Source organism: Haplochromis burtoni, unplaced genomic scaffold (assembly GCF_018398535.1).
Source record: "Haplochromis burtoni strain Fernald_Lab_line unplaced genomic scaffold, NCSU_Asbu1 Contig_292, whole genome shotgun sequence".
Classification (NCBI taxonomy): domain Eukaryota; kingdom Metazoa; phylum Chordata; class Actinopteri; order Cichliformes; family Cichlidae; genus Haplochromis; species Haplochromis burtoni.
In genome coordinates, this window is record NW_024582653.1 from 232,271 (window position 1) to 257,961 (window position 25,691).

At 38.6% G+C, this 25,691-nt stretch overlaps 1 protein-coding gene across 3 annotated transcripts in view; it reads left to right on the forward strand.

The window, feature by feature from the left end:
* The window catches only part of ect2 (epithelial cell transforming 2), a 38,298-nt gene extending 24,651 nt beyond the window's left edge, over positions 1–13,647 (forward strand). For 2 of the 3 annotated variants that reach the window (XM_005940457.3, XM_005940459.3), the window contains 5 exons: positions 1,401–1,539; positions 2,265–2,419; positions 3,062–3,169; positions 4,636–4,770; positions 12,196–13,647. In XM_005940457.3, coding sequence (XP_005940519.1) covers positions 1,401–1,539; positions 2,265–2,419; positions 3,062–3,169; positions 4,636–4,770; positions 12,196–12,285 — 627 coding nt within the window. In that variant the 3' untranslated portion in view covers positions 12,286–13,647. Of the gene's footprint in view, positions 1–1,400; positions 1,540–2,264; positions 2,420–3,061; positions 3,170–4,635; positions 4,771–6,512; positions 7,096–12,195 lie in introns of all 3 variants that reach the window. The other variant, XR_001336957.2, reaches the window with a different exon arrangement.
* Positions 13,648–25,691: the final 12,044 nt, after the last annotated feature.

Here is a 25,691-nt window from a genome sequence, read left to right on the forward strand (position 1 = left end):
TCTTTCGCAGCTAAATTAATAATTTCAGTTCAGGTTTATTTATATAGCACCAAATCATAATAACAGTTGCTTCAAGGCACTTTGCATTGTAAGGTAAAGATCCTACAATAGTACAAAGACAACTGACAAAACCCCTATGAGCAAGTGCTTCGGCGACACTGGGAAGGAAAATATAGGAATATATTGCCAGCTGTTGCTTTGGCATGTTCCTAGCAGCGTTTTGCTTCATTTTTGCATTTACGTGTGGACGGGATTATTTTTTTTAAAATGAAAACGGAAAATCTCAGTTTTCAAAAATACCCGTGGACGTAGCCTCAGATGCAGACATTACCATTTCTTTTGTCTGTGTTTTTGGACTTATATGAATCTACTTGAGACAATAGGGTGACAGTGGAGTTTGAAATTGATACCGTAGGTGTTTCTACTAGGGGCAGCACTGGCAGCAGTCGGTATTTTTAATTGGGTAATTACTCCCTGTTAAAACACTTATTGTAAGTGTTGGTCTGCTATTGTGATTAAGAATAAGCAAATGATACATTAATAGTAATCGGTGCAGAAGTTATGGTCTTTCAGCTGTAATGCGTGGTTTAAAGTTACATAGTCATAGTATGATGTAGATTCTTTGTCACACAGGGGGCCGGCTAGATATACTTTTGCTGTTAGTGGTGTTTTCCGTCTGTGACTTTAGTCTTGTCATATTCTTTTCAGAATTCTCCTAAAATATCCCTTGCACCCAAGATTGCTTATCTGGCCTTGTATATGTTGAGCTGTTATGTTTCCCAACAAAAATGATAAAGATAAAAAGAAGCTAAAGGCTTCAGAGGTTTTGGGAGAGTCTCTCAGCGTGTCTCAGAATATGCTGTGCAAGTCTCTTGCCAAATCAGGAATGTGCAGTCTATCACTGCTGACACAAAGTGTGTGTGTTAATTAGCAGTGGGTCAGCATGGGAACATGGCAGGCAATCATGAAAGAGACGAGGTTAGCGGCTGCGCTGATTCAGAAGTGTCAGTGACGCCTCCTAATGAGCCTGTCTGTGTGTGTTCAGCAGCTACACTGTGTGTGTTTTAATATATAGAATGGCCATTGTCATGGGTGGCCTCACTACTCTCTATCATCAGCAGCCATTGATTAACTCTTGACCTGGAATGTTGCGTTGTATTTTATCCTCTCCCACATCTCCCTCCTTTCTTCTCTGCCTCTTCTATCTTCCTTCTCATCTCCTAATTAACGTGACATTAATGAGTTGCATCGTTTACCTCTATGAAGGCATCATTGATTTATTGCCAAGCAATCGATAGCAGCTTCAACCACATACTGCAAAATGCACCCACACTCAAGGGATGTTACTTTGAAGTTGACTTTCACACTTACCTCCAAAGTTGGTGTCTGCATCTCTACAGATTGCAAGGAAGCGACACAAGGTGATCAATACGTTCAAGAGTCCGCTGGGACAGACGAGACCACCGCCCCCCCTGAAACACATAGCATTAATGCCGCTGTCTCAGATTCGACGAGTGCTGGACTTGCAAGACACAGAAGGTAAAATTGGCAAAATACACAGTTGCATCTTAACATTTCATCTGCAAGTCATCTCAGTGTCCATATGATCAGTCGTAAGTGGAGCAGAAGATTAAATAATTTCATTTCTAAGTTGTATTTTTGAAAAATCCTGTATCATGCTTGATAAAATTTTAAAGAAACTGTCAGCTTCCAACTAACTGAAAATGTTAGTTATCTTTAATTAATTAATGTAATTTGTTGTTTTTCCCTCAAACAGTCCATCTGAATAATCACAGCTTCTGTTTGTTATTATAATCAATTTCCTTCATTTGCTTTTAAGAGAGTACTTTGTTTACTTGCACTGCAGCTAAAGAAGGACACCCTGGCTGTAGAAGTACAGAGCTAACTAACTTTAGAAGATATCCACTCAGTCTGTCTGACTTGGATGCTGAAGCCTCATTAGATGAACTTTTGAATATTCTTTTGCACAAGATGACTCTGGCTTCTGTAACCCATCACCCCCAGCAGTCTTAAATGTTACCATCATTTCTTCCTGCTCATCTCTTTTCAACAGTTTCTTCTCCCATCTCCTCTTCCCACACACTCCCTTGATCTTCCTTTTTTCTTTCTTATATCTTTCTCTTCTCACCGCCTGATTTCTTTTTTCTTTTTTTAAACCCTCGTACTTTTGTCACTGTTAATTATCTTCCCTCTTGCACCGTCACTGTCTGTCCTGGTCTCACTCTTTCAATTCCTCCCTTCAGAGTGTGTGAATGCATTCGCCTTGGTGGTTCGCCCTCCGACTGAACAGGAGAACTTGTTGTTCAGCTTCCAACTGGCGGGAGAGGAAACGGTTAAAAGCGCCTGGCTGCGAACACTTTGCCGCCATGTAGCCAACACCATCTGCAGGGCTGATGCGGTGAGAAGCAACACACTCATACATAAAGAGGAAGAAAGCAATGGAGGACATTTTTTGTTCGAATGTATTTGTTTCATACATTTGTATATGAGAAGACAGGGCATGTTTATGACATGCGGTTAGATGTGGGAATGCATAATGCATATCGTAGTTATTGTTCATGGAAACAAAAATGAGAAATTACATAAAAGATTAACAGTTATTTAGTGCTTGTGGAAAATGGTAGAAATCAGACTTCTCTGGTGTTGATTAAGCTCATGCATTGTTGAGCTCACTGGAAGATGTTAATTTGAGATGCTGCAGTTTGCAGAGTACTCAGCAGGGGGCGATGTTGGCATCTGTTCTGCCTAAACGGCACACAGCTGCATTCCTAATGCTTTTTTCACTGGGTCAGAGCTGCAATGTGAATACCAATGAGAGGACTTCAGTTTGTTAAAAAGCCCACTGCAGGGTAAGGGAGAGAAGGAAATAAAGACTGTGTTAATCCTCCTCCACATACCAGCCTACTAGTTCGACAACAGAGTAAAATGTATCCATCTGTACTGATTACTTGAATTGCACTCTTCAGGTCATGATTTACTATACTGAGTTTGGATCTTTTTTTTTTTTTTTTTGTATTTTGTCATCTTGTCTTGCAAACAGGAAGACCTTATTCAGTGTACAGACCCAGACTCACTGCAGGTGAGCACCAAGGATATGGACAGCACCTTGAGCAAAGCCTCCAGGGCCATCAAGAAAACCTCTAAAAAGGTAAAGGTCGAAGAAGTGGCTTTTAATAAGGAACCCTTCCAATATTGACCCCTAAATATTAATGATTTTAATATTTGGTGGAAGGCTCCAAAAATTGACTCAGCGGGAGGAAAGAGATGGGCAACATGAGTATAAAACCTTGCATTCTTAGCAATTTTTATTTATTTATTTACTTTTTTGGGTGTTCTAAAGAATAAAGTGGGTGTGATGGAAATAGAAAGGGCTAAGAAAAAGACAGCAGCACGATGCAAAAACCGTGCAACTCGTTTCCCTCTCTGATGTCACACCTGCTTTTGTGGAAGATTTTCTTCTGCTGATGCCCTGCATGTTTGAACCTATAGCTCAGGGAGTTTTCTCTAGCTGCAAAGCTTCAGAAGCAGGTTGATCAGAAAATGCCAGAAATGGTCCAATAAAAATCAAAAAACATACCTACTTCATCTCAATCACCTGTACTGTTGTTAATATGGCTGGTAGTAACCTGGAAGTCCCTTACACGTCTCCTTGCACTTCTGTAGTGTGTGCTGGATTTATTCCAGGGTGTCAAAATGGTCATTTTTCAACTTGATTTTTATTTTTCAGAAATGGATGAAAAGCTTGTTTTGGCCAAAATAAAAAAGTTAGTTTGAAACAGAAGCTTACATCTGCAGTCATGTTTGATTGAACTGCAAAGTAATAGCATTGTGGATACTGGAAGGCCTTCTAGAGTGATCTAAAAACAGTTGGTGTGCTGGGATCTGTCTGAACGTGTCTGAGTAGATGATCTTGAATGGGAGGTTGTCAGTTATTATTTTATCTGTTAGTCCAGGTTCTATATACTAATTTATGTTAGTTTTGATACAGTATATGATAATGATTTAACAAATTGAACAAAATGTAAATCAAAGAACACCAAATTACCAGATGTTGACTAAATGCCTGCTCATTAGATGAGCAATAGTTTTTGTTGTGGGCACTTCTTGTCATAAGTGTTTTTGTAATTATTGAGGCCTTTGCCCTTTTTAAAAAAATGAAATGTGATCATTTAACAGACTGTACTTGATAATGACAGCTTTTACATATTTGTACCCATGCTCTGCCTGGTACAGATGCTTCAATGCCAGAAAAACTGCACATAGGTTTTTTTCACTGTGTTTGGAAGAAATAAATCATCTAGTTATGCAGGTGGCTTCAGCAGTGATGGACACTAAGAGCAAATGCAAAATGAGTTACAGCTACAGATACTCAAAATGAAGTGGCTGAAAACAGAACCTGTTGAATGCAAAAATATCATGCGGCGCCTATGACAAAGATGAAGAGCAGGTGTTCTAGAAGTGTTAGTTTTCATGGTGCAACAAGTGCACAAAAGTGGAGCCTTGTAGTGAGCCTTGTAGTGAGCTTTGTTTTTTTTCTTTTACCTTTACAAATATGACAGAGACCTGCCAACAAAACAGAAATTTTTGGCGTGTGTGTGTGTGTGTGTGTACTAGGTGACAAGAGCGTTTTCTTTCACCAAGACCCCAAAGCGTGTGATCCAGAGGGCTTTCATGGCCAACAGTCCTTCAGATGAGAAAAGCCAGAGGCTGAGCTGTGAAAACCGCGTCGGCAGCAGCACCACGTTGGCTGTAAGTTCATTTATCTATATGGCGTTATTAAGTCTGGTACTAGCTAACACAAGGTGTATTAATGATGTAGCCAAACTGAGATCATCTAATTTCTTGTATTATAATACTCACATTCACCATCTGTATAACTCAGTTACTACATTTTGGTGTGTGTACGTGTGTGCTAAATGATGAAAGTGATGGATACTAAGAGGTTGTCCGTCTCTAACAATCTATCTGTCCACCTGTTCCTTATTGCTTTTCTGTTTTCTCCATCTCTCTCCCTTTGCTGAGAATCAGGTAATTGATCTCTCCATCAGACCCATCCAATTGGTGTCAGTTACTTTCATCTAACTTGATTAGAAAGCAGAAAAAGGGCTCGCGGTCTTAAATGTGCTGCGACTTTCTTCTCTTTTGCAAAGAAAAATAGTCCTATAATCTTCTTTCTTGTTTTCCTTTTTGTGTGCGTTTCAGTGGTTAATTTAATCGTAATGTATTCTAAAACCCTTGAGTGTGTAGTATTGGTACAACATTATCACATTTTTACCTTTTTGATAAGTATCTCAGGTAACATGCCTCTTTTTAATGGTATATGCATGTAAATGCAGACTGCAGAGTAATCCATGGGTAAATGCTCAAAGCTTATCGAGTCAGATTAATGGCAGTATGCAGAGTTCCTCTTGTAAACAGCAAGTGAAAAAGATTTTAGAAACTAGACATAACTTTTGCTGCTGGCTTATGAGGACTAGAGATTTATGTCATTATTTTATTTATTTATTTATTTTTTACTATTTTTTAATCAGATGGAGTTTCTTTCCTGTAACCCCATAAATTATTTTCAATAGTGGCTAAGAATAGTTTTTTGTGCGAGGTGTTGAATGTTATCTTTCTGACTGAACAAAAGAAAAAACAAGCAAAGCTAGTATTTGCACATTGTGTAGTTAGAAGATATTAGGATTTAGTGGCTTCTACCAGAAGTTGGCATTGCAGATTGCAGCTAAGTGAACTCTCCTCAAGGTCCCAGTATACCTGCCTTGCTGGTTGCTTTGCACACCGCCAGTAATGCTATTGCACAGCCGCATGCTCACTGTTGTGCTGCAGTATTCTCCTGAATAATGGGTGTCAGAGAAAACCTCTTCGTCAGTGCTGATAAATGGAAGAAATCACAATTGGAAGCAAAAGAGTTGCTTAGGGGGGTTTGTGTGAGGTTTTGTCTTTCCCCCCACAAAGTCTCATCTTTTCAAACTGTTGCAAGTTTGAAAAGGTGAATCTCTGAGCTTGTATGTCATGTGTCAACCCATATGTCATTAAAATGGCAAGAAAACCGACACAAATGTATGGTAGCGCCATAGGTTATAGAAATTGAGAGGTGCTTGAGTGACAGATGGTGGATGTGGGATCAATTTGACGTCAGCTTTGTCGTACAGTGTCATTCGCACTGTACGATGCAGCATGGCAGGTATAATGGGGCCCTTGCCTTTCCAGGCATATAGGAAAACTCATCTGTTCTGTAACGTAGAACCACTATGATACTACATGGTAGGATTTGCCTTCAGATGATTATATACACTAATGAAAACATGATTATTTTCCATTTCTGCCAGTTCATCCACAAAGAAATCCTATAAACAGCCTTCAGTTACTGTACTGATCTGTGTTTCCTTGTGATGTTTTAGCTCGTCTGTTTTCTTGCCATCTCCCCCCCCCTTCATTAAATGTAAAACCCTGCTCCGTTTGTTTCTCCCTTTTGTTATGTACTTTAGATGCCTCGCGCTGCCTCAACATTCAGTTTGAATGATTCTACCAAAAGCAGTGCCGTGGTGCAGCGCTCTAACTCTCTGGACCACCCTCCAATCAGATTCAACATCCCTGATCGTATGCGAACCCCCTGCACTCCCCCCAAAAATCCTGTCCCCAAAATTGCTTCTGAGTTGAGCCAAGACCCCTAGCTTAATGCTTGCTCTGTCACCAGAAAATCTAAGCCCATTTTTAATGATTCTTTATTTAATCAACTAGCACTAACTCATTCCAGCCTCCCTGTTTCCTGGGAGTCGTCCTGTTTAAATCCTCCCACCTCTGCTTCTACTTCAGCTGTCCAAAACTCCACACAGCTCAACTCTAAACATTCCCGATCCAAATCTCGACAACATTTGTCCAGACCGCTGCCCTCTGTAGGATTCCAAGCAAGCTCCCCAGGTCCTCAACCTTTTAATGCCAAACGTAGGGTCTTTCCTGAGTCATGCAGAAATCCTCAAGTTCCCATGGATCCACAGAAGGCTGTCGTGACCAGTCCTTGCAAAGAGACTCTGCTTTAAATGATCGCTGAGCTTTGTCCTGGAGTTTGACGTGAGCAGACATTATTGTTGTCCACTTTCAGTCTCGGGTGCACCAATTCATTTTCCATTTTAAACTAATCCTCATTAAACTGTCTTGGCACATTTGCCTTTTTAATATCAGAGTATCACTGGTGCATTTCTAGTCCCAAATCAACTCCTTAGAAGCTGAGACCCTGCAAAATGAAAAATACAAATAAAAGATTTGCTCCACAGCCCAAGTCGGATCGACACAGACGAGATTCCATCAGTTTGCGTATAATGCTTCTCCTCACTGGAGATTGGTATAGGTGTAAAGGGTGGAGATTTTAAGGGTTGATTTGGAGTAATTTTTCTGACGAATTTCTTAGATTACGGAGTGGTGGTGGTGTTGGTGGTGGATGGGAATATTCACCAGGTGGTGTACAGTGTACATGTTAGTAATGAGCAGGGGTCACGAAGAGCTGGGACTGTCATTCCAGATTGATACCTCTTATTTTGGGGGAGAGATTTAGATGTGAAGTCTTGATTTCACAAACAGATTGTTTCATTTTGCATTGAGCCAACTCATGAATATTAAAAAGGAATGATTCAGTTACCGTTACAACTATAAGACAGGATGATTTGTCTCTTATCGATCTTTGTTTTGATCAAAGCCGTTCTTTTTAGTGCCACTTGAAGAAAATATCAAGAATAAAAATCAAAATGTCAAAGTCTTCAGTTTTTGTATGCAGTGAGCTTTGTGTATTTGGGCTAGTTTACACACAAACATGACACTAAAATTAAAATGTCAATGTATTCACAATGTCAGTGTGACTTTTTATGTGAGCTTTAATGTTTAGTGGCAGGTCAACTGTTATCTGTAATACATTTTAACCACATGTGATGCCTGAGTCACTAGGCACACAATGCCTCATATTAGCTGAAGCCATTTAAAGGACCAGTATGAAGGATTTTTGTGGCATTGAGGTTGCAGACACTCGTGGTGTTGCCCTTACCTGATGCCCCTTTTTTCTGGCACATATTCTACAGAACTCTATTAAAATGTACCGTTTCGTCTCTGGTTTGTGTTTGTGCTTTGTTTTGGGGTTTTGTTTTTTCTTACATGGGCATTTTGCTCAGTCACAAATGGTCAGATGGGAAAGAATTGCAAATGAAGTGAGAATTGCACTGATGCAAAAGGAGAATTCCTTGATAATGATACCAGCTTTTTATAGAAAGTGTTGTTTTGATTAGGTGCACTTAAAAAAAAAAAACCATCACATCTTAAATGCAGGCATCATGTAGATAATGATACATGTGTGGCAACATTCCTGCATAGGCAACCCAAAAGCGATGAGCAGGGGGTTTTTTTTGTTTTTTTTTTCCCCCTTGAATCTGCCATCATTGTTTTGCTAGAGCTGAAATGAGAAACTATAGATACAACAATAGTAGCTGTTGTCGAGTGTATTCAAGAAGTGTCTCTTCTGGATCAAGAAGAAACAACTTTATCGACAAAGAAAGCAAAATGTAGACACATTTGTACCTTAACAGAAAGCTTCAAATACTTAAGTTTTCACAGGGAAAACGGACTTATAGGCTTGAAATATTTTTGAATTCATTGTTTTGGTTCTCACCATTATCATACTACTTGTAGTGATCAAACTAATCAAACTAAAACTTGAAGAAGTCTTGATTCTTGAAACTTCAACTGCCCTCACAGATTGGGGGAACAAAAAAGCTTCTGTATCACTGTTATGATGAACTCTGCTTAATTTTTTCCAATAAGAGACACATCTATGCAAACTGTAATGTTTAGAGTAAAAATGCTTTGTATGACACTGGCGCTATATCACTGTAAATAGGCATAAATCTGCTGATGTGCATTTTCACACAGGGTATTTGGGAAAACTGTGGCTCTGATGAAATGCTTATAAAGAGCACTTGCCATGTGTGTAAAAGCCAGGTGGAAAGCTGCTGAAGTGTGATTGCATTGGCAAAGGTTGCACATCTCAATTAGTTTGGTGCCAGGTTTGGACTGAAAGGCGTAGAGACTTGAGTAACAATGTTTGTCTCTTTGCATTCAGTAATTAAAATGAGGCTGCACCACATAAACTAAACTTTGTACTTGGTGCATACGCGTACGCACTGACTCACATTCCCAGTCTTAACTCTGAGTCAAGCTTGAGTATACAATGCCTTTAGAAAGTATTTTAAGTACGTCTTTGCAGGCGTTGTTTAAATTAAAATTGATTTAAAAGTTGTTAAATACCAGTGTTGATCACCAGTCTACATTCAGCAAAATGTATATGACTCTGTGAAAAGCAATGCATTTTGCAACAAAGAGAAATTGCTTTAAGAACACAAATTTTAGAAGAAACACACTCTGTCTGGTGCTTAAACATATTAAATAGAATATACGTGAAACGATGAGGAAAAATTAGATGATTGTCTAGTAAAATGTTTGAGAACTCCAGCACAGACAAGTCTACATCACCTGGCCTTATACCATCTATCAGTGATTACCTCTGTAAGAGATTCTATGAAGTACTTGCTTGGGATTCTGCATACTTAATGTGAATGATAAATTTAGGAATTTACAATATTGTTTTCAAACTGTTGCTGTGGATTAATGGGCAAACATAGAATTTATATCAACTTCATTATATCAGATTAAGAACTATGCATTCAAAAACTGAGAGAACCTGAATATTTTCTGAATTCAAAGATAACACAAGTAAACACAAAATGCAGTTTATATATAAAGGTGTTTATTAAATATTTATTATATATTTATTAAATAAGAAAAAAAAATCTAAGCCTGTATGGCCTGTGTGGAAAAAGTGATAACCCCCTAAACCTAATAACGGAAGTGTTTGATAACTGATGATTCTTTTAGCACTGTGGAGCAATGTTGGCTCACTCGTCTTTGCAGAATTGTTGGAGTTGTGCCACCTTGGATGGTTTTTGAGCATGAACTGCCTTTTTAAGGTCATGTCACAGCATCTCAATCGGATTCGGGACAGGATTTTGACTAGGCCACTCCAAAGTCTTCAATTTGTTTTTCTTAAGCCATTCAGGGGTGGACGTGCTGGTGTTTTTCGAATCCTTGACCTGCTGCAGGACCCAAGTGCGCTTTCAGCTTAAAGTCATGAACAGATGGCTGGATACTCTTGTTCTCGATGTTTTGGTAGACAGATTTCACAGTTCCATTTACCACAGCAAGTCAAGGTCCAAACAACCCCAGACCATCAAACTACCACAGTCACCATATTTTATGGTTTGTATGATGTTCTGTGTCTGAAATGCTTGACCTCTTGGATGAGTCGTCATCCAAGAGGTCATGAGTGGTAAACCTGGGAAGGTCTGTTACTTTGTTAGTTTGTTCCTGAATCTCCTGGGATTGTGACATGATGTCTGGCTTTTGATGATCTTTTGGTCTACTCCACTTTGTCAGGCAGGTCTGATTTAAGTGATTTCTTGATTGACAACAGGTGTGGCAGTAATCAGGCGTTTGGGTGGCTAGAGAAGTTGAACTCAGCTTTCCAAAGACGTGATACACCACTTTCAACTTTTCACACAGGGCAGTGTAGGTTTGGATTTTTCCCCCCTTAATAATAAACACTCATTTAGAAACTGCATTTTGTGTTTACTTCTGTTACCTTTGTCTAATATTTGGATTTGTTTGATCTGAAACATTTAAGTGTGACAAACATACAAACTGTACATGTAAGCGGTTGTAAGCTGTTTAATTATCCAAATTGCAATTTCTGCAATATTTTCAGTTTATTAGAGCTTATTGCTTTGTTTATGTCAGCTTTCAGTGATTATGTAGTGATTTCATTGTACACTTGTTACAATGAGTGTAGAGTGATTGTAATCAGGAAAACAAATGCAAGCAGTCAGATAATCAACAGTTTATCTAAATTACCTTAGTGGGAGGTGAAACATTAAATTGCCATTTAATTGTGGGAAAGGTTAAATATCCAATTGATACAGATCTTCATTCATATTTATGAGTACCCAAATACAAAGTCTAATAATAAACATTTCAAACTGCCTTCTCAAAAAAGAAAAAACTTAGTACCTGCAAGAATTGATTTCGTCATATTTGAATAAAAACTAAGGTGATTACCACCTCTTGCAGAGCTAATAATCATACTGAAAGCACCGTGGAGGCTACTTGGGCAGTTGAAAAACCCAGTTACTAATAACTGCTTGCCCTTCCCTTTCTTGTCTTTTAGTTTGATTGGTTAGATTGTCGTTGTCAAGATCTTCAAAATTATTCAGGTGCTTCTGGTCTTGTGGTTAGACACTTCACTTCCATCCTCTTGGACTACATCTGGGGATGGTCCTTGTTCTGCGCTGAAAATCAACTGCAGTTTGGAGATTCAAGGATTTCCTGAAGTCATAGATCAACAGACTCGAGGGCTATTTTGTTTTTTATTTTCCCTTCTGCAGACGTCTGTACTGTGGGATGTGTTTTTGAAACTGAAGGAGTCACCTCCTGCCTACGATTAGACTGGATTTAATAATGCACTTGCTTACTGGCTTCACTTTTCAGGCCCTTTAACGCCTTTTGTCGTTTGTTTGTTTGTTGTTGTTGTTGTTTTTTTTTGTTTGTTTTTTAAATGGACAGTAAGGGCAAGTGCAATATTTGGTCATCTTTCCCCCTCACCCCCAACAGCCAGTTCTGGCAGATGACTTGTCCCTCTTTGAGTCTAGTTCTGCCAAACGCTCTTCCTTTCTGCTGTTGCCAACAGATCGGTTCTGTTTCTAATATTTTAGCATTTTCTTCATATAGAGCACCTTGAGGTGTCTGCTGTTAAGGTACTATATAAATATGGTTGACTGTGTACAAACGCATAATAGGTAAAACTGCCATTCTCATATTCCCTTGCTGAAACCTATTTTTCCAAGTTGTATGAAATACCTCCACCCATATTAGATTTTTCTTGTAGCAGATCCAGTTTCCTATATGATAACAAGCTCAGTTACAAACATAAATATAGAAAGTAGTGTTTCAAGAAACCTGAATCACTCTTTAACGGGGATGTTGTGTATTAACATATAACTAACTATAACTATAAGTACTTTTTCTTCCATGTCTGTCATTTTCTTTTAAAAAATAAATAAATCTCTCTTCCATTTACAGGCACACCACTCACCCTCCATGGTCCATCTGCCTACCATGTTTGAGAGGAAGTATCACACATTCAGTCGTTCAACCACCCACCTCTTCTGAAATGCTTCTGTTTGAAGGCACCAGCAGGAGTCATTGCTAGCCTTTTCCACCTCGTTTGCCTTGACTGACACTAACAGCAAGATTTGACCACATAGGTCGATTTGCATAAAGTTAAAGCTACCTGTAAAGTACGACAAACTTATATTTGTCCAAACCGGTGCTTCAGGCTTACACAGATTTAGCCTATCCAGAAGAAATGGCTTTAAGCCATCATAATGCACTGAATGTAGGGACTTACTGATATTTGCCAGTATCAGAACTGTCCTGCAGCTGTCTGTGTCTTCCCATCTGAAATATGAGCAGCAGTGGGGGCAAGCTGGTCATAATTTTTATGCTTTATCCAGCTAATATTAGTCATTTGCTGCGAACTTCCAGGACTTCCTTTCTTTTTCCAAACTCACAATGTTTGAATTAAGACTGCATCACTAGGGCCTAACTGGAACGGTACTGTGCCATGTTTGTGTTTGATAGCCACTGGTTTGGTCAAGTTTGACTTAATTTAAAAAATATGAAGGACAAATTTTTAGTTTTTCTTGACATTTTCTGTGTGTGTTTGTGTACTAGTTACATTTTCAGTGTTTCTGTTTCCCTATTCAGCTTCCTGATTTCTAAGCAACTGCTCAGTGCCGTTCGTGGTTATAAGCATAGACCAAGTTTCATCATGTTTGTATACATGTGGTTTAAATGGGAATTTAATCGCATCTACGTTTGTTGCTAAATGCTATGGTAAAATAAATTAACATTAATTTTGAAGTTAGGTTTTTTATTTAACAGGGGAAAATAGTTAATCTCTTGTGTTGACTTTTTTTGCCCTTCAATGTTATGTTTGTTTTTTTGTTTTGTTTTTTTAATTGACTCACTTTAACTGACAATTGTCATTGTTTCATTGTAGTGTTGTAGATTTTCTTTCTCCGCATGTAATAATATTCTAATTAACTCACCTTGTTAATGTAAACTTAAGCTTCCAGCTTTTATAAAGCTTCTATTTTAACATTTGAGAGGTTCAGTTTCACAGATCACAACCATATGTTTCTTCCCAGTACACTTGTACCTGTTTTAAAAGCCTTTTTACACAACATCTGTATCTGTGCGTATATTCGAGAAGTGATGCTGCCTTGGTGTACATATTTATTCTTAGTACTTTTTTTGTGTTTTGTTTTTTCCCTGAATTACATTATTTATGTTTGTTCTCTCGTATCTTTAAGGCTCTTCTCACCAAGCCTAATCATTTCTACTTCTTTTATCTCAACATTAAATGCACTTAAAAATGTATGTTTTCATTTCATGAAGATGTAGGGGTTGGTGGCTAAATACGTTAAGTCATTTGTGTTAAAATAAATTTATTTACTATATCCCTGAAAATGTTCATGTCTCTGAATAAACATGACAAAAGTTAAATGTAACGCATCTTAAACCTTTAAAGTCAAGTGTATCATATTTGAGCTGGGTTTTTGTTTTTTTTTGTTTTTTTAACAAAATAACACGATAATTAATAAATTGGGGAGAATATGTAGCAAATATGATGCAAATTAATCCATATGTAAATTAATATTTAATTTATGTGGTTTTTGTAATTCATCAGAAGGTTGAGTAAAAAAAAAAATTGGTAGTTATTTCATGGTTCAGGTTTTAAAGGGTCACATTCTTGCCGTTTTTACAAAAAAATAAAGAGAAAAAAAAAACAAGTCAAGCTACTACTAAATGAGTTTCAGTAGGGCTTGAAATGCTCAATTCTCAAAATATTCACTTGAAGGCCTGTTTATCATTTGCATACTACTTTGAAAGAAGCTCATGAATGTTCCTCAGCACTCATCTATACTCATTTGATGTAGGAGTTAGTTTAGAAGTTTCTGGATCCCCCTAGACAAAAAGTGCCTTTCCCCTGTTTCCTTTCCCCCTTAAATCAGAGCTGCCACTTTAAATTCATTTTTGAACCAACAGAATCAGTTGGTTCTTTGAAGAAAGTAAACCCAGTCCAGAAATACTGACAAATAGGGAAAACTGGATAATCAGGAGGTCTTTTGCTTAAGGTGAGATTTTTAAATGTGCACAATCTGGCAACAATGAGGCCAGTAAGCAGCACTACTTCAACACTGATCTCATATTGATCACTGATGACTAAACTCTACATGTAGGTTTTCCACTGCAAAAACTGGGAGCCTGCTTCACAGACCATAGCATAGCATTAGCTCTCTCCCCTTTACAAAAATGTGATTATGCCATTAGTATCCATTCTCCGTGGTACTCTATTGTAAAGCTGTAATTGTGCCTAATTACTTAATGAATTTCTTTAAAGTCGTCCCTTTATGTTAGCAGTTGTGATTTGCTGGCTGTTAATGTTCATGAAATCCAAAATAGCAAAGCCAAAAAAGAAAAGGCTTTCTGAACTTTGACACAGCTTAAAAGTTCTAATTAAAAAGATGCTAAAATTCTCTCTGAGTTCATACTCCCAGCACACACTCAGACCTCAGCTGCATGTCCTCTTGCCCTTAGCTTAACTATAATCACATTAGCTACCGCAGACTTTCTCACACTGAGTGGAGGTGCGATTTGAATGGTGAACATTTAATTTTAGCCACATTAGTATTTCATGTCATGGCAGTGGGTTGAGAAGGGTGTTCCTGTTTAGTGCTCTTTACGTGAAACCTCTTCAAAGTATTAGAGAATAATCTGTCTAGTCTGGATAAGTGTGATGTGCCAGTCTGCCAGCTAGCAACTGGAGGTGGTGTCATGCAGGCCGGAGGCAAGGCGAGGCTGGGGAATAGCCACAACCAAAAGCCACCTCTTCACAGAGTCATGGAGGACACTCACTCTTTTTATATTTGCCTTTACCTTCACTTCAAAGTAACTCTTCCTGGCCATTTAGGGATGAAACAAAAAAAAAAAAAAAGGCATGCCAGAAGAAGTTGGTGGGGGCTGCAGTTGGAGTTTTAAGGGTCTGCAGAGGCTAAGCTACCATCAGAGCAGATAAATACTATTCAGCTCAGTCTACCTAAATGCTGCAATTGGGAAAGAATTCTTCATGGGAATATTCCGTACTCTGCATGGATATGAGAGAAATACATTTCATTCTACAAACGGATTTCATAGTGGAGACACAACCAGAAAGAGAGAGCAGTTTGACATTGAAATTCCTCAGTGAAATGTGAAGGTGTGGAAATTGGACGTGTTTCATATAAAGGAGTTCCATACTGTGAGAGAAGTTTTCGTTTTCACTCAAAGTTTGTCTTATTGAACCGTGACCCAAAACTTTGCCTAACTTTTACAGAAATCTGGGTGTGTTCCTGGCAGGAGGATTAGGAGTTTTGGGAATATGAAGCACACACACACACATCTGTAAACCCCAGGTCGCCAAGAGAATTGATTGGGCATTGTGTTGTCCATAATGAACATGAATGAATGGACTGCTGTCAGTGTTTGTCCAGCAGGTGCGCCATTCATACAGGTCCATTGGCCTAAAAGTGCGCCGTATGTCAGATAACCAGTACAGTCCTCTATCCTCTATCACAGAAAAAGCTTCCACATTTCTGCTTAATGCTGCTGAACATTGTTGCTTTTGGCTCTTAAAAACTCAAACATTTAATGGAAACTGGCAGTTTTTATCAGATGAAAGTTTATATGAAAGATGGTTCAATGCTTTGTTATTCATGGACCTTTTAGACCAAAGGCAGTCATCAAAAGACTCTCTTTGACAGCTGTAGATGGGATTTTTGTGTTGTGTTATCGTAGCCCTTTGTTTTTGTAGGCAGTGACAAAGAATGGCGTGCTGCAGACCAACTTGTCAGTTCTGTCGTAAATCTAAAAGTAGAGAACATTTCAGATATCATGGTCACCAAAGCTGAAGAAAATGTATGAACTGATGAACAAGTGTATAATATAGAAGTTGCTTTTTATCCAGCTGAGTGATCAAGCCAGTTAAACCAATTTAAATCCTGCCAGTAGAGGCAAAACACTACACACCTGCCTGTGCCGGAATAGATTTAATTTCCAGCTTGTTTGTGTTTGATTTGGTTCAGGCGATACCACATTTAACTCCAACCATATGGCAGACAGGTCAGGTGGTCACCACACAGAAAATTCACCCTCAAATTGTGAAGTGCTGTCATAGCAAAGTTCCTAAATCAATTCATTGTGTTCTGCTAGTGGCAACTTCCAGATTTCTCCCAGGACTGAAGAGGATATTGTCTCTACGGGTCCCTCTAATAAGGCTCAATGAATTCATCTGGGCTGAAGACTTAATTAGGACACGGTCCTATTTTTCTCTTGCACTGTCACTCAGAGCGCTTTTGTCCTTTATTTCAAGTCTCTGAATATTTTTTTTTTGTACTGTTTCATCTGTGCTTTTAAATGAATTTTTCAGCTGAAGCGATGAGCTGAAAACGATGACACAGGACCGTCTACTGGAGCCTCACAGGAAGAGATTCTGGAGATTCAGAAATGACTGTTGATCGCAGTCTCAAATTAAGCAGAATGACTGTAGCTTCCGGGTACTTCTGAGCCCTTAAACAGGTGAGAATCACTGCTGGGACCTAGCTGTTTACTCACTACAGAGGACATCAAAGGAAGAGAGAAGCTAATGTTATTTACATGTTTTACCATAGTAATGATAAGCAAGAATTGTAACAGTATGTGTGTACGTGCATATAAACTTGTTTTCGCATGTTCTTCATGATAAGCTCATAGCTCAGAGGGAATTGCAAAACACAACATATCCATTTCCATCCATTTCAGCAGATCTCTTATTCAACTTTACTGCAAACATGCCATTTTTTCTTGCTCTGCAGATACCTGTATACAGTGTAGCTACATTTGAAGTGATACTGAACAGGTAGCTGTTTATCATCTAGCTTCATATTTGTGACAATTTCTGAAAAAAGATATTTGTTGAGAGCAATAAATTGGAAAAAGGGGGATGAAGGATGGAGAGAAGGATGCTCTCCCCCTGAGGTAACACTGTGTCTAGAGCTAACCAGATATCTATTTACATAAGCTGGTTGTGCAGAGTGAATACAGCACATGCTGTGCAAGCTTGCCTGCTGGGTATTTACTGCAGGTTATAGGACCGTAAGCCGCTCACTGTGCGATTTCAATAAGAATCCTCTGAAAAATGACTAAAATCCACCAAGGATCTCCGTTTCAACAAAGGACAGCAGCAGCTTACCAGGAAAGAGATTTTATACAAATGTACTGCCACAAAGTCTACTTTATACTTGATGATGCCTACAGTAACTGCATACGTTTTTGGACAATGACACTTTTTAATATATATATTTTACTTTACTATTATTATTTATTTATTTTAAAATTTTTCCCATGTTAAAAAAAGCATGTATCAAGAATATAGTTGTATTTGTTTAGGAATTATGGCAATTTTTCAGATGCAAAACAGTAACTGGACAAAATAACAAAATTAGAAATATAAGGAATGTTTTTAATATTGTGATAAAAATCCTTGGTGCTCAGTGCCTCCCTACCTCCAGAACCTGTACTGCTGCCACCTTGAGCTGTTGCTTCTTGGGCAAGATACTAACCCCAAGTTGCTCTCCAATACGGCATCGGAGTATGAATGTGTGTGAATGTTAGATAGCAAGCATTTACATAGAAAAAACATGAAAAAAATGCTGTATGAATGGATGAATGAGGCAATTTGTGTAAAGGGCTTTGTGTGCACTTTTTTAAAAAACGGACCAACCAGTGTGCTGTGATTTTTGACCCCTTTGCACATTATGGTACTGCAATGCAATGAGGTTCTGCAGTTTCAAAGAAAGCATTATAGCGAGACAGCTTACTCAGAAGGTCCTTTGTGTCCTTACAAATGTATCATTCTTTCTTAATAAAGTTATAAGTGGAGACCACTTCAGTGCTTGCTAATGGATTTTTAGATGATGCTTCTTTTATTTATTCTTGAGAGTACCGGATGGACATGCTAGAAGTAGACGTGCTGGATATAGGATACAGAAGGGTTTGGTTCAAGCTGTACCACTGTCAAAGCAAAGCTATCTTAACTTTTGCTTGACATGGGTGCTGGCTGGGCTCTCCCTTTTAAATAGGGTAAGGAGCTCGGTCATTTGAAAGGAACTGAGAGTAGAGCTACTACTCCATATAAAAGGAGCCTTTTAAGGTGGTACAGACATCTGATGACGATGCCTCCTGGATGCCTCCTAGGTGAGGTATTATGGGCACGTCCTACTGGGAGGATGCCCCAGGGCAGATCCAAGTCTCTTTGGAGAGTACATCTTTTGGCTGGCTTGGGAATGTCTCAGTGTTTCCCCAGATGAGCTGGAAGAACTGGTTGGATCAGGGAAGTCTGGGCTTCTCTGCTGAGACTGATGCCTCCACAACCTGAATTGAGATAAGCAGCAGGATGGATGGATGGAGCTGCTGGCTTGAGAGTGCCAAAGTGAATCAGACTGTAAGAGGTCTGTCTAAAATGGTAATAAGAAGAAGAGGAGTTGCATCATCTTACCTCCACTGCAATCCTATCATTTCAGTCCACTGAATATTAGGGCTGACCATTGCTAAGGTGGGTTGACCATAAATTGAGATTTTTAGGTTTTTAGGTTTTTTTTTTTATCCCCATACCCTACACATGTCAAAGTAACCACAAGCAAGCTACTGAGTGTTATGTGTTTTTCATGCCTTCAGCTGCACTTTCTGTGTGTGTGTGTGTGTGTGTGTGTGTGTGTGTGTGTGTGTGTGTGTGTGTGTGTGTGTGTGTGTGTGTGTGTGTGTGTGTGTAAGTGAATGAATATATGAGAAGCACAGTTTAATTTTTCTGTAGAACCTCTAAAGTTAAAAAGTGTTATTTAGTTGTAGACATTTAGTAACAGAACATTAATCACTAAATCATCTCTAAAACTCACACAACTTTTGCAAAGGCAGACTCAAATGGAGATGTTATTGTACACATAACTCACACAGATTAGCCAAATTAGGGCACAGAGAATCAAATATATGGACCAAATGGATTTACAAGAACCAGTGTTGTCATGTTGGTCCTTTCTCAAGCAACAATGAAATAGTCCAGTAGCCCAAAATGCCTTACCTGCCAAAAGAGAAGCAAACATAAAGATGGCTGAGAACTCTTATCAGAGGTAACCAGACCATTCCCAGTGTAGATCTGTATAGTGTTCTCTTGTTCCAAATGAAGGATTGGGAGACAATGCTTGGTCTGGTCCTTTTACTGGCATTCTGGTTAAGATAGTAACAAAGCTCAGTGGTGTCCAGCTTGGCTTCCTTGTTTACAGATAGAGAAAAGCTTCCAGTGTATGAAGCTGCTCAGAGTTTTTGTTTCAGTATTGAACTACAGTTTCTTTGATAACCAAAACATCTGAAATATAATCATCGGTCTTAATGATTTAGAATGTTTTTCTTTTTAAAATCCTGGTAAAGCACTTATGTTTTTGAGAATTTATACAGTTGACCTGATGACCTCTATTTGCATGAAACTGTGATATAAATGATCAAATGCTCATTCCCTTTCATAAACATTCAAGGTGAGGCACTTGACATCCATCCCAGAATATGTTTTATAACCTGCAGCCCTTCTCTTGTTAGAAGCACGAAGCTGATGCAAAAGGCACACGGCAACATGCGAAGACAGGACTGTCAAGCTGATCAAGTGCACCAAGGCTCGAGACGAGGGTAAAGGAGGACTAGACTGACACAGGATCATCTGTGTGGTTTTCTACCTGTGTGCTTTGTACAATACGCCCGGGAAAGATAAGGTCCTCTAATGTGTGTTTGTTTTTATGAGTCACTGATTAGCATTCAGTGCAATGGTGACACACGCACAAATGTATTCATATGTAAAGTTCTCACTGCTCTTCCTGTAAGCAAACACATACACGTTCTGTTGTTCTTCTTCAATTTGTTCTTTGAATACACACAAAAGGCTCCATCCTTCTTTATCTACTTGCACAGCACGTGCATCTTCCCTTCTGCACAAACACATTTGCACACACACTCATGCTTTTTTTTTTTTTTGAAGTGTGAAAAGGTCAGCGCTCCTAGGAAGCCGCACTGCCGCTGCTGAAAGTCGAGACGCAGCAGATGAATTGACCTGTCATTGGCTCAGTGCTTCAGTTCCAGACGAGATCTAACTGATGGGGCGTCTGTTTCTAATTTTGCTCTCTGCCTTCTTGCTGTAAAGCACGCACACAGTGTTTCACAGTGAGTGTTTTTCACTTGTTTTCCTCAGGGACTGCATTTTTTTCTGCTCTGTGAAAGGATTTGAAAGAAGTGCCTCTTACCATTTGTATAGATTTATTAATAGGCCAGGTGTAAAGCTACAGCTACAGCCAATGACACACGGTCATCAAAATAAAGAAAGCTTCATCTTTTTATTCCGAGGGCGGGTAGTAATAAAGCTTCAATTCAGCTTCAGTGTCTGCATGGAAAGCATTTATGAAAGGAAGCGTTAATGTGCATTATTTAGCCATAAGGTTGAAATTCTGACCGTAATTATGATTCAACTTGTGAACTGAAATATTCACAGCAGATCTAATGGGAAACTAGAAAAGTACCGTTGTTGAACCAAAATGTTTACATTTTTGGGGGGTTTTGTCACCTTATAGTAGCTGGGACAGGATGCCAACCCCCTCCTCCAAGTAACCTCGAATCAGATAAGCAGAAGGCAATTGATGGATGGGTGGATGGATGGGTTTTGGTTTGGTATTTTTTCTTTCTCAGAATTTGTTCTCGTAAACAGTTGTAACTTTGGAAAACACTGCATTTGTCACACCTTTTGTCTTCTGGCAAAGTGTGCTTGAATGACAGAAAAGTGAAAAGTGATGTTGAGAGGTGGTTTTGAAGCTCTGAGAGCTTGTTGAGATCTGATAAGGAATTTTGAGGGAGTATACAAATACATACGGATATATTTGATCGGTTCTCAAGAGAATTCACATTGGGATTTTACCTGCAGTGTTAGAGGTGTGATCTAAACAATAGTAGGATCTACCCTATAAAAATCAAATATCATATCTGTTAAAAATTTCTTTTGTTTTTTTCCGTAGGTCTCATTGATCTTAGCGCTTGAAAAATCTAGTGAGCATACTCCTGGTCGCTCTCTAGTCTCAACTGAGAACTGTTGGGTTTTAGCTGGAGACCCAGCTTTCAGCAGCAGCAGTGGCCTTACACACTTAGGAAGATACTGGCTGTCTAGCTTGATTAACAAGATGCACCTGTACTATGATACTGAGCAGGAGTGATTTGGATTAATGAAATAATGTGTTTAAACAAAATGTACAGCAGACTCTTTGGAGTGCACTTTACCATAAGCCCACGTCATTCAGTAAGCGCAAAATGGCACAAAATTACTTTACATTTATCTAGTTTTCATTTTGGGGGGAAATTTGCAAAAGAAATCAAACTTTCTTTTAAATGCGAACACATTTATTACTGATGTAAAACGTGATATTTTAACAATCTATGTTTATGTCACCACTGGATTATGGAGCCAGCTTTTCATATGTAACATCGAGGAACATCCATGTTGAATGTCAGTATTATTGGATGTGGGGTTTATGGTTTTTCTACAACACTTTGCTCTTCTTACATTATATTAAGTCTCATAACATGACACACCATATACCTGTTTCCACCTGTTTCTTAATGTAGCATCTTAGCTGTCCTTCTCTTCATGTTTACAGGGTGAATAGAGAGAGAATCAGTATTAATAAAAATGGTTTCCACTCATTTCGTAATTGTGTTTTTATCAAAAGCCATTCAACCAGCCATCATCAAACTGCTTATTGTCTGAGTGTGTGTGTGTGTGTGTGTGTGTGTGTGTGTGTGTGTGTGTGTGTGTGTGTGTGTGTGTGTGTGTTTGAGGGAAAATGAGAGAGAAAGAGATGAAACATAAGGATGCTAATGGCTTATTGATGATGTAATCCTGGAGGGGCCTATTGAAGTTTTTACGCGTCACCACAAGGGGACGAACAAAGAAAGACAGAGTGAGAGACGGTGAGTTAAACCTTGATGTGGTAATGAGTTTGGACCAAAGGACAGACAAGCTGGGACCACTTCTGCTCTGTAACATCATATGACCTTCACACCTAATACACCTAATATAATAACTTCCAACATATTTCTATAGGTTATTATACATCCAGCCTCTGATGGCTGTATTGTACTGGGCTGGATGCTCTATTTCCTCCCTCAGACGCACGCTGTCATTTCTCTTTTTCAAATTTGAGAGAATTTATTTGTTTTCTCCTAAAATGGACTGAATATAGTTTCAAATATGTCTAACTCAGGCACCAGCACTTTATCCGGGTATTTTAGATGGATTGAAAATTAATTTATAAATATTTAAAATGAAATTTTCTTTAGTTTGGGACTAAAAAAACTAAAAACCTCAATGTAGCTTGCCATCACCAGTGTGTGAATCTGTGTGTGAATGGGTGGATGACTGGATACGTAAAGCGCTTTGGGGTCCTTAAGGACTAGTAAAGCGCTATATAAATACAGGCCATTTACCATTTAAAAGTAATTAGTGATATGCTGCCCATTTCTTCACTCATCAGGTTGATCTAAAAACAAAAGAAATTGTAAATCGTAGAAATGAAACTGTAAACTGCAGTAATGATTTGCTCTTTGCAATGGGAATCTAATTTATATAAAATTATATTTTATATAAATTATATATATACATTTTATCACATGCAAACTCAATGTGCTTAACTCAGAACATAAAAGCCCATGTAAGTTTACAATTCCTAAAGGCAGAGAAAACAGCAAAATATAATAAAACAAGCAAAACAAAATAAAATCTGACAAAAATAAATATATCTATTGAGTGTAGGTATGTGTAAATTAAAAGGTTTTTAGTGTTTTTAAATTTATGCAGAGATCTAATTGATCTCATGTCTGATCTCTCATCAAACAACCTTTTTCAGAGACTTGGGCCACAGTAAACTTTATCACTTTCAGCACTCTTAGTCTTAGTCAGCCCACTCTAATCCTGGGAACAGTCTGCACCTGAAAACCTGAGAGGTCCGACTGGACTGGAAACAGCAAGTCAGTCCATTGAGACTCTTATGAACCAGTAAAAGTATTTTAAAGGTAATTCTATATTGCACTGGGGGCCAATAAGTTGGTCAAATGTCCATTTTTTTTGTATGTTAGTGTATGCTACAGTATGGTACTGCTTGGTAGTGTGTTTGTGCTGCATTCACCTTTGCAGATGAACATGCTATACTGTTGTATTTGCCTTTTAACCTGTGGCAAATCTTTGCACAAATTTGCATTTGGGCTCAGTATAATGACATCGATTGTACATGAAAGATAGATGTTGCTCCCATGACACTACTATTACACTAGTAAGACCCAGATGCAAAACCTCAAGCTTAGCATCTTCTTCAATGTCATCTCACTGTTTTGAAACCAGATGTGATGAGAGATGGGCGGATATGACAGAGAAACCAAGGACACTGCATGCCCATATGGTAGCAACCTGTCAATCACAAGAAATGCCTAATCTTAGGCGTGCCCTTCTTTTTGTCCTTCTGAATATTAACAGCGGACATAATTTCCAAAATGAACAGTGTCGGATTGAGTCAGACTTGAAAGTAGGGATGACTTTATGGTTATAAAGTTATCCATTTACTGGTGTCAAGGTGCATGGAACCTGATGTGTTATTTTCTACAGAATTTTATGAAATCAGACTTTTCATTTCAACAGCTGCTATCCCCTGCTGGGGTAGAATAAACATTTAAAGGACTTGCATTGGTTTCACATTGCAGACCCAGTACCTACAACTATCTTTTATACACTCTCTGGCCTTCTCACTGCACACACCATGCAAACAGATACCAACTGAGAGCCATAAATCAGCCTTCAGTGCGCTGCAGTGGTGTCCCTGTTTTCTGGTGTTTTACCACCTAATCTGAATCTTTCATGATATTCTGTAGCATTGTTTTCCTCTGATTCCTTTGTTGCAAGATATACTGTATGCAGGTCAGTAACGGTGAGTCAGGTTCAGGAGTTCCAACTATACTAAACAATGAAGATGTAGACTTGATTGAATGGAATTCGTATGTAACATCTGAACACCATTGTCTGTTGGCATGACAGTGCTGCAGACTCCTGATCTCAACCCCAAATTATTCCTTTAATTGAAGCGAAACACAGAAGTTATAGTTTTGAAACGGCATATGTGTGGAATATTTGGTCAGTTTTTTCCTTAAATTTTTATTTCTCTAAGTCAATCCTTAAATAATTTATTTAATGCTAGGAAGATAATGCACTCATATTAGGTGGCCTTTAGACTGAATTATGGTTTAATTTGACTGGTTAGGAATGTAGGAATTCAAGTATGCGAGGTAGTCACATCTTCAGGTTTTCTCAGCATGTGCAGCATATAAATGTCTCTAGATTTGCTGTCTAAGTGCTTGTGCAGAAGCAGAAACAGGCAAGGATCCAACATGTAGTCTGAGTGCAGCTGCTGAGACATCGCAAGCTTTAAAGAAAAAAAGAAGGTACAAAATGTGGCCATCAGCCAGAAATCCAGTGTTGCTAAAAACCAGTTGTATGTTCACCTATTATGGGCTGTAATTAAGCAAAGATGTGACAACTGTAGTCTTTACAATCTTTTTCCTGTTTTGAGATGGTAAACTATGAAATGACACGATGTAAACTGCTCACATTAGAATGTGGTTCAGTTATGTTATGTAACAACAGTCCTTTTTTAATTAAAGCCAAGTGTTCCCACACTTGTTCTCTCGGGAAATAAAAAAAAAAATCTTTAACTCAATGCACGCATAAGGAAGCATTACTTTACATAAAAATACAATATATATAATATAATTTATACTTACAGGATATATTGTCGTCATCTTCTTCTTCTATCACACCACCCTCTTCATATCTTACTTCAGAGCGGAATCTGCCTGGTAGCTCCAACTTTCTTGAATACATCCACTCTCCCTCCTATGTACATGTCAAGACCCTCTCTACCTTGCCTCTCAGCTGATTTACTGATTTTTCATCCTGTTGTCCTGTTTATGCCTAACAGAAATCCTCAGAATCATGTGTTTTTCTCAGTGCCACCATCACTAAACTATACCACAAAGCAGGTCTCACTACTGTCTTGTAAATCTTCCTGTTAAGTCTAATTGTCAAATGTTGTCATTGGGCTTCTTAAATTTGTAAGTCTGAGTTCAATCTATAGGATCAAGACATTCCTTTGATCCTGACCACCTCTCCAGCCACTCTGTGCTGGGGGAGGTTTTATTGTAGATACATCCTATCTGACAGATCTGTTTCTTCTGTTGTAAGCTTCCTGCTTTTATGACCCTTTTGGTGAGCAGGAGGTCACACACACACACGTGTGGGAGGGAAAGATAGATTGATTAGTTGGAGAAAAAAGGGGCAATAATAATGTAGAGATGTGCTGCCTCAGATT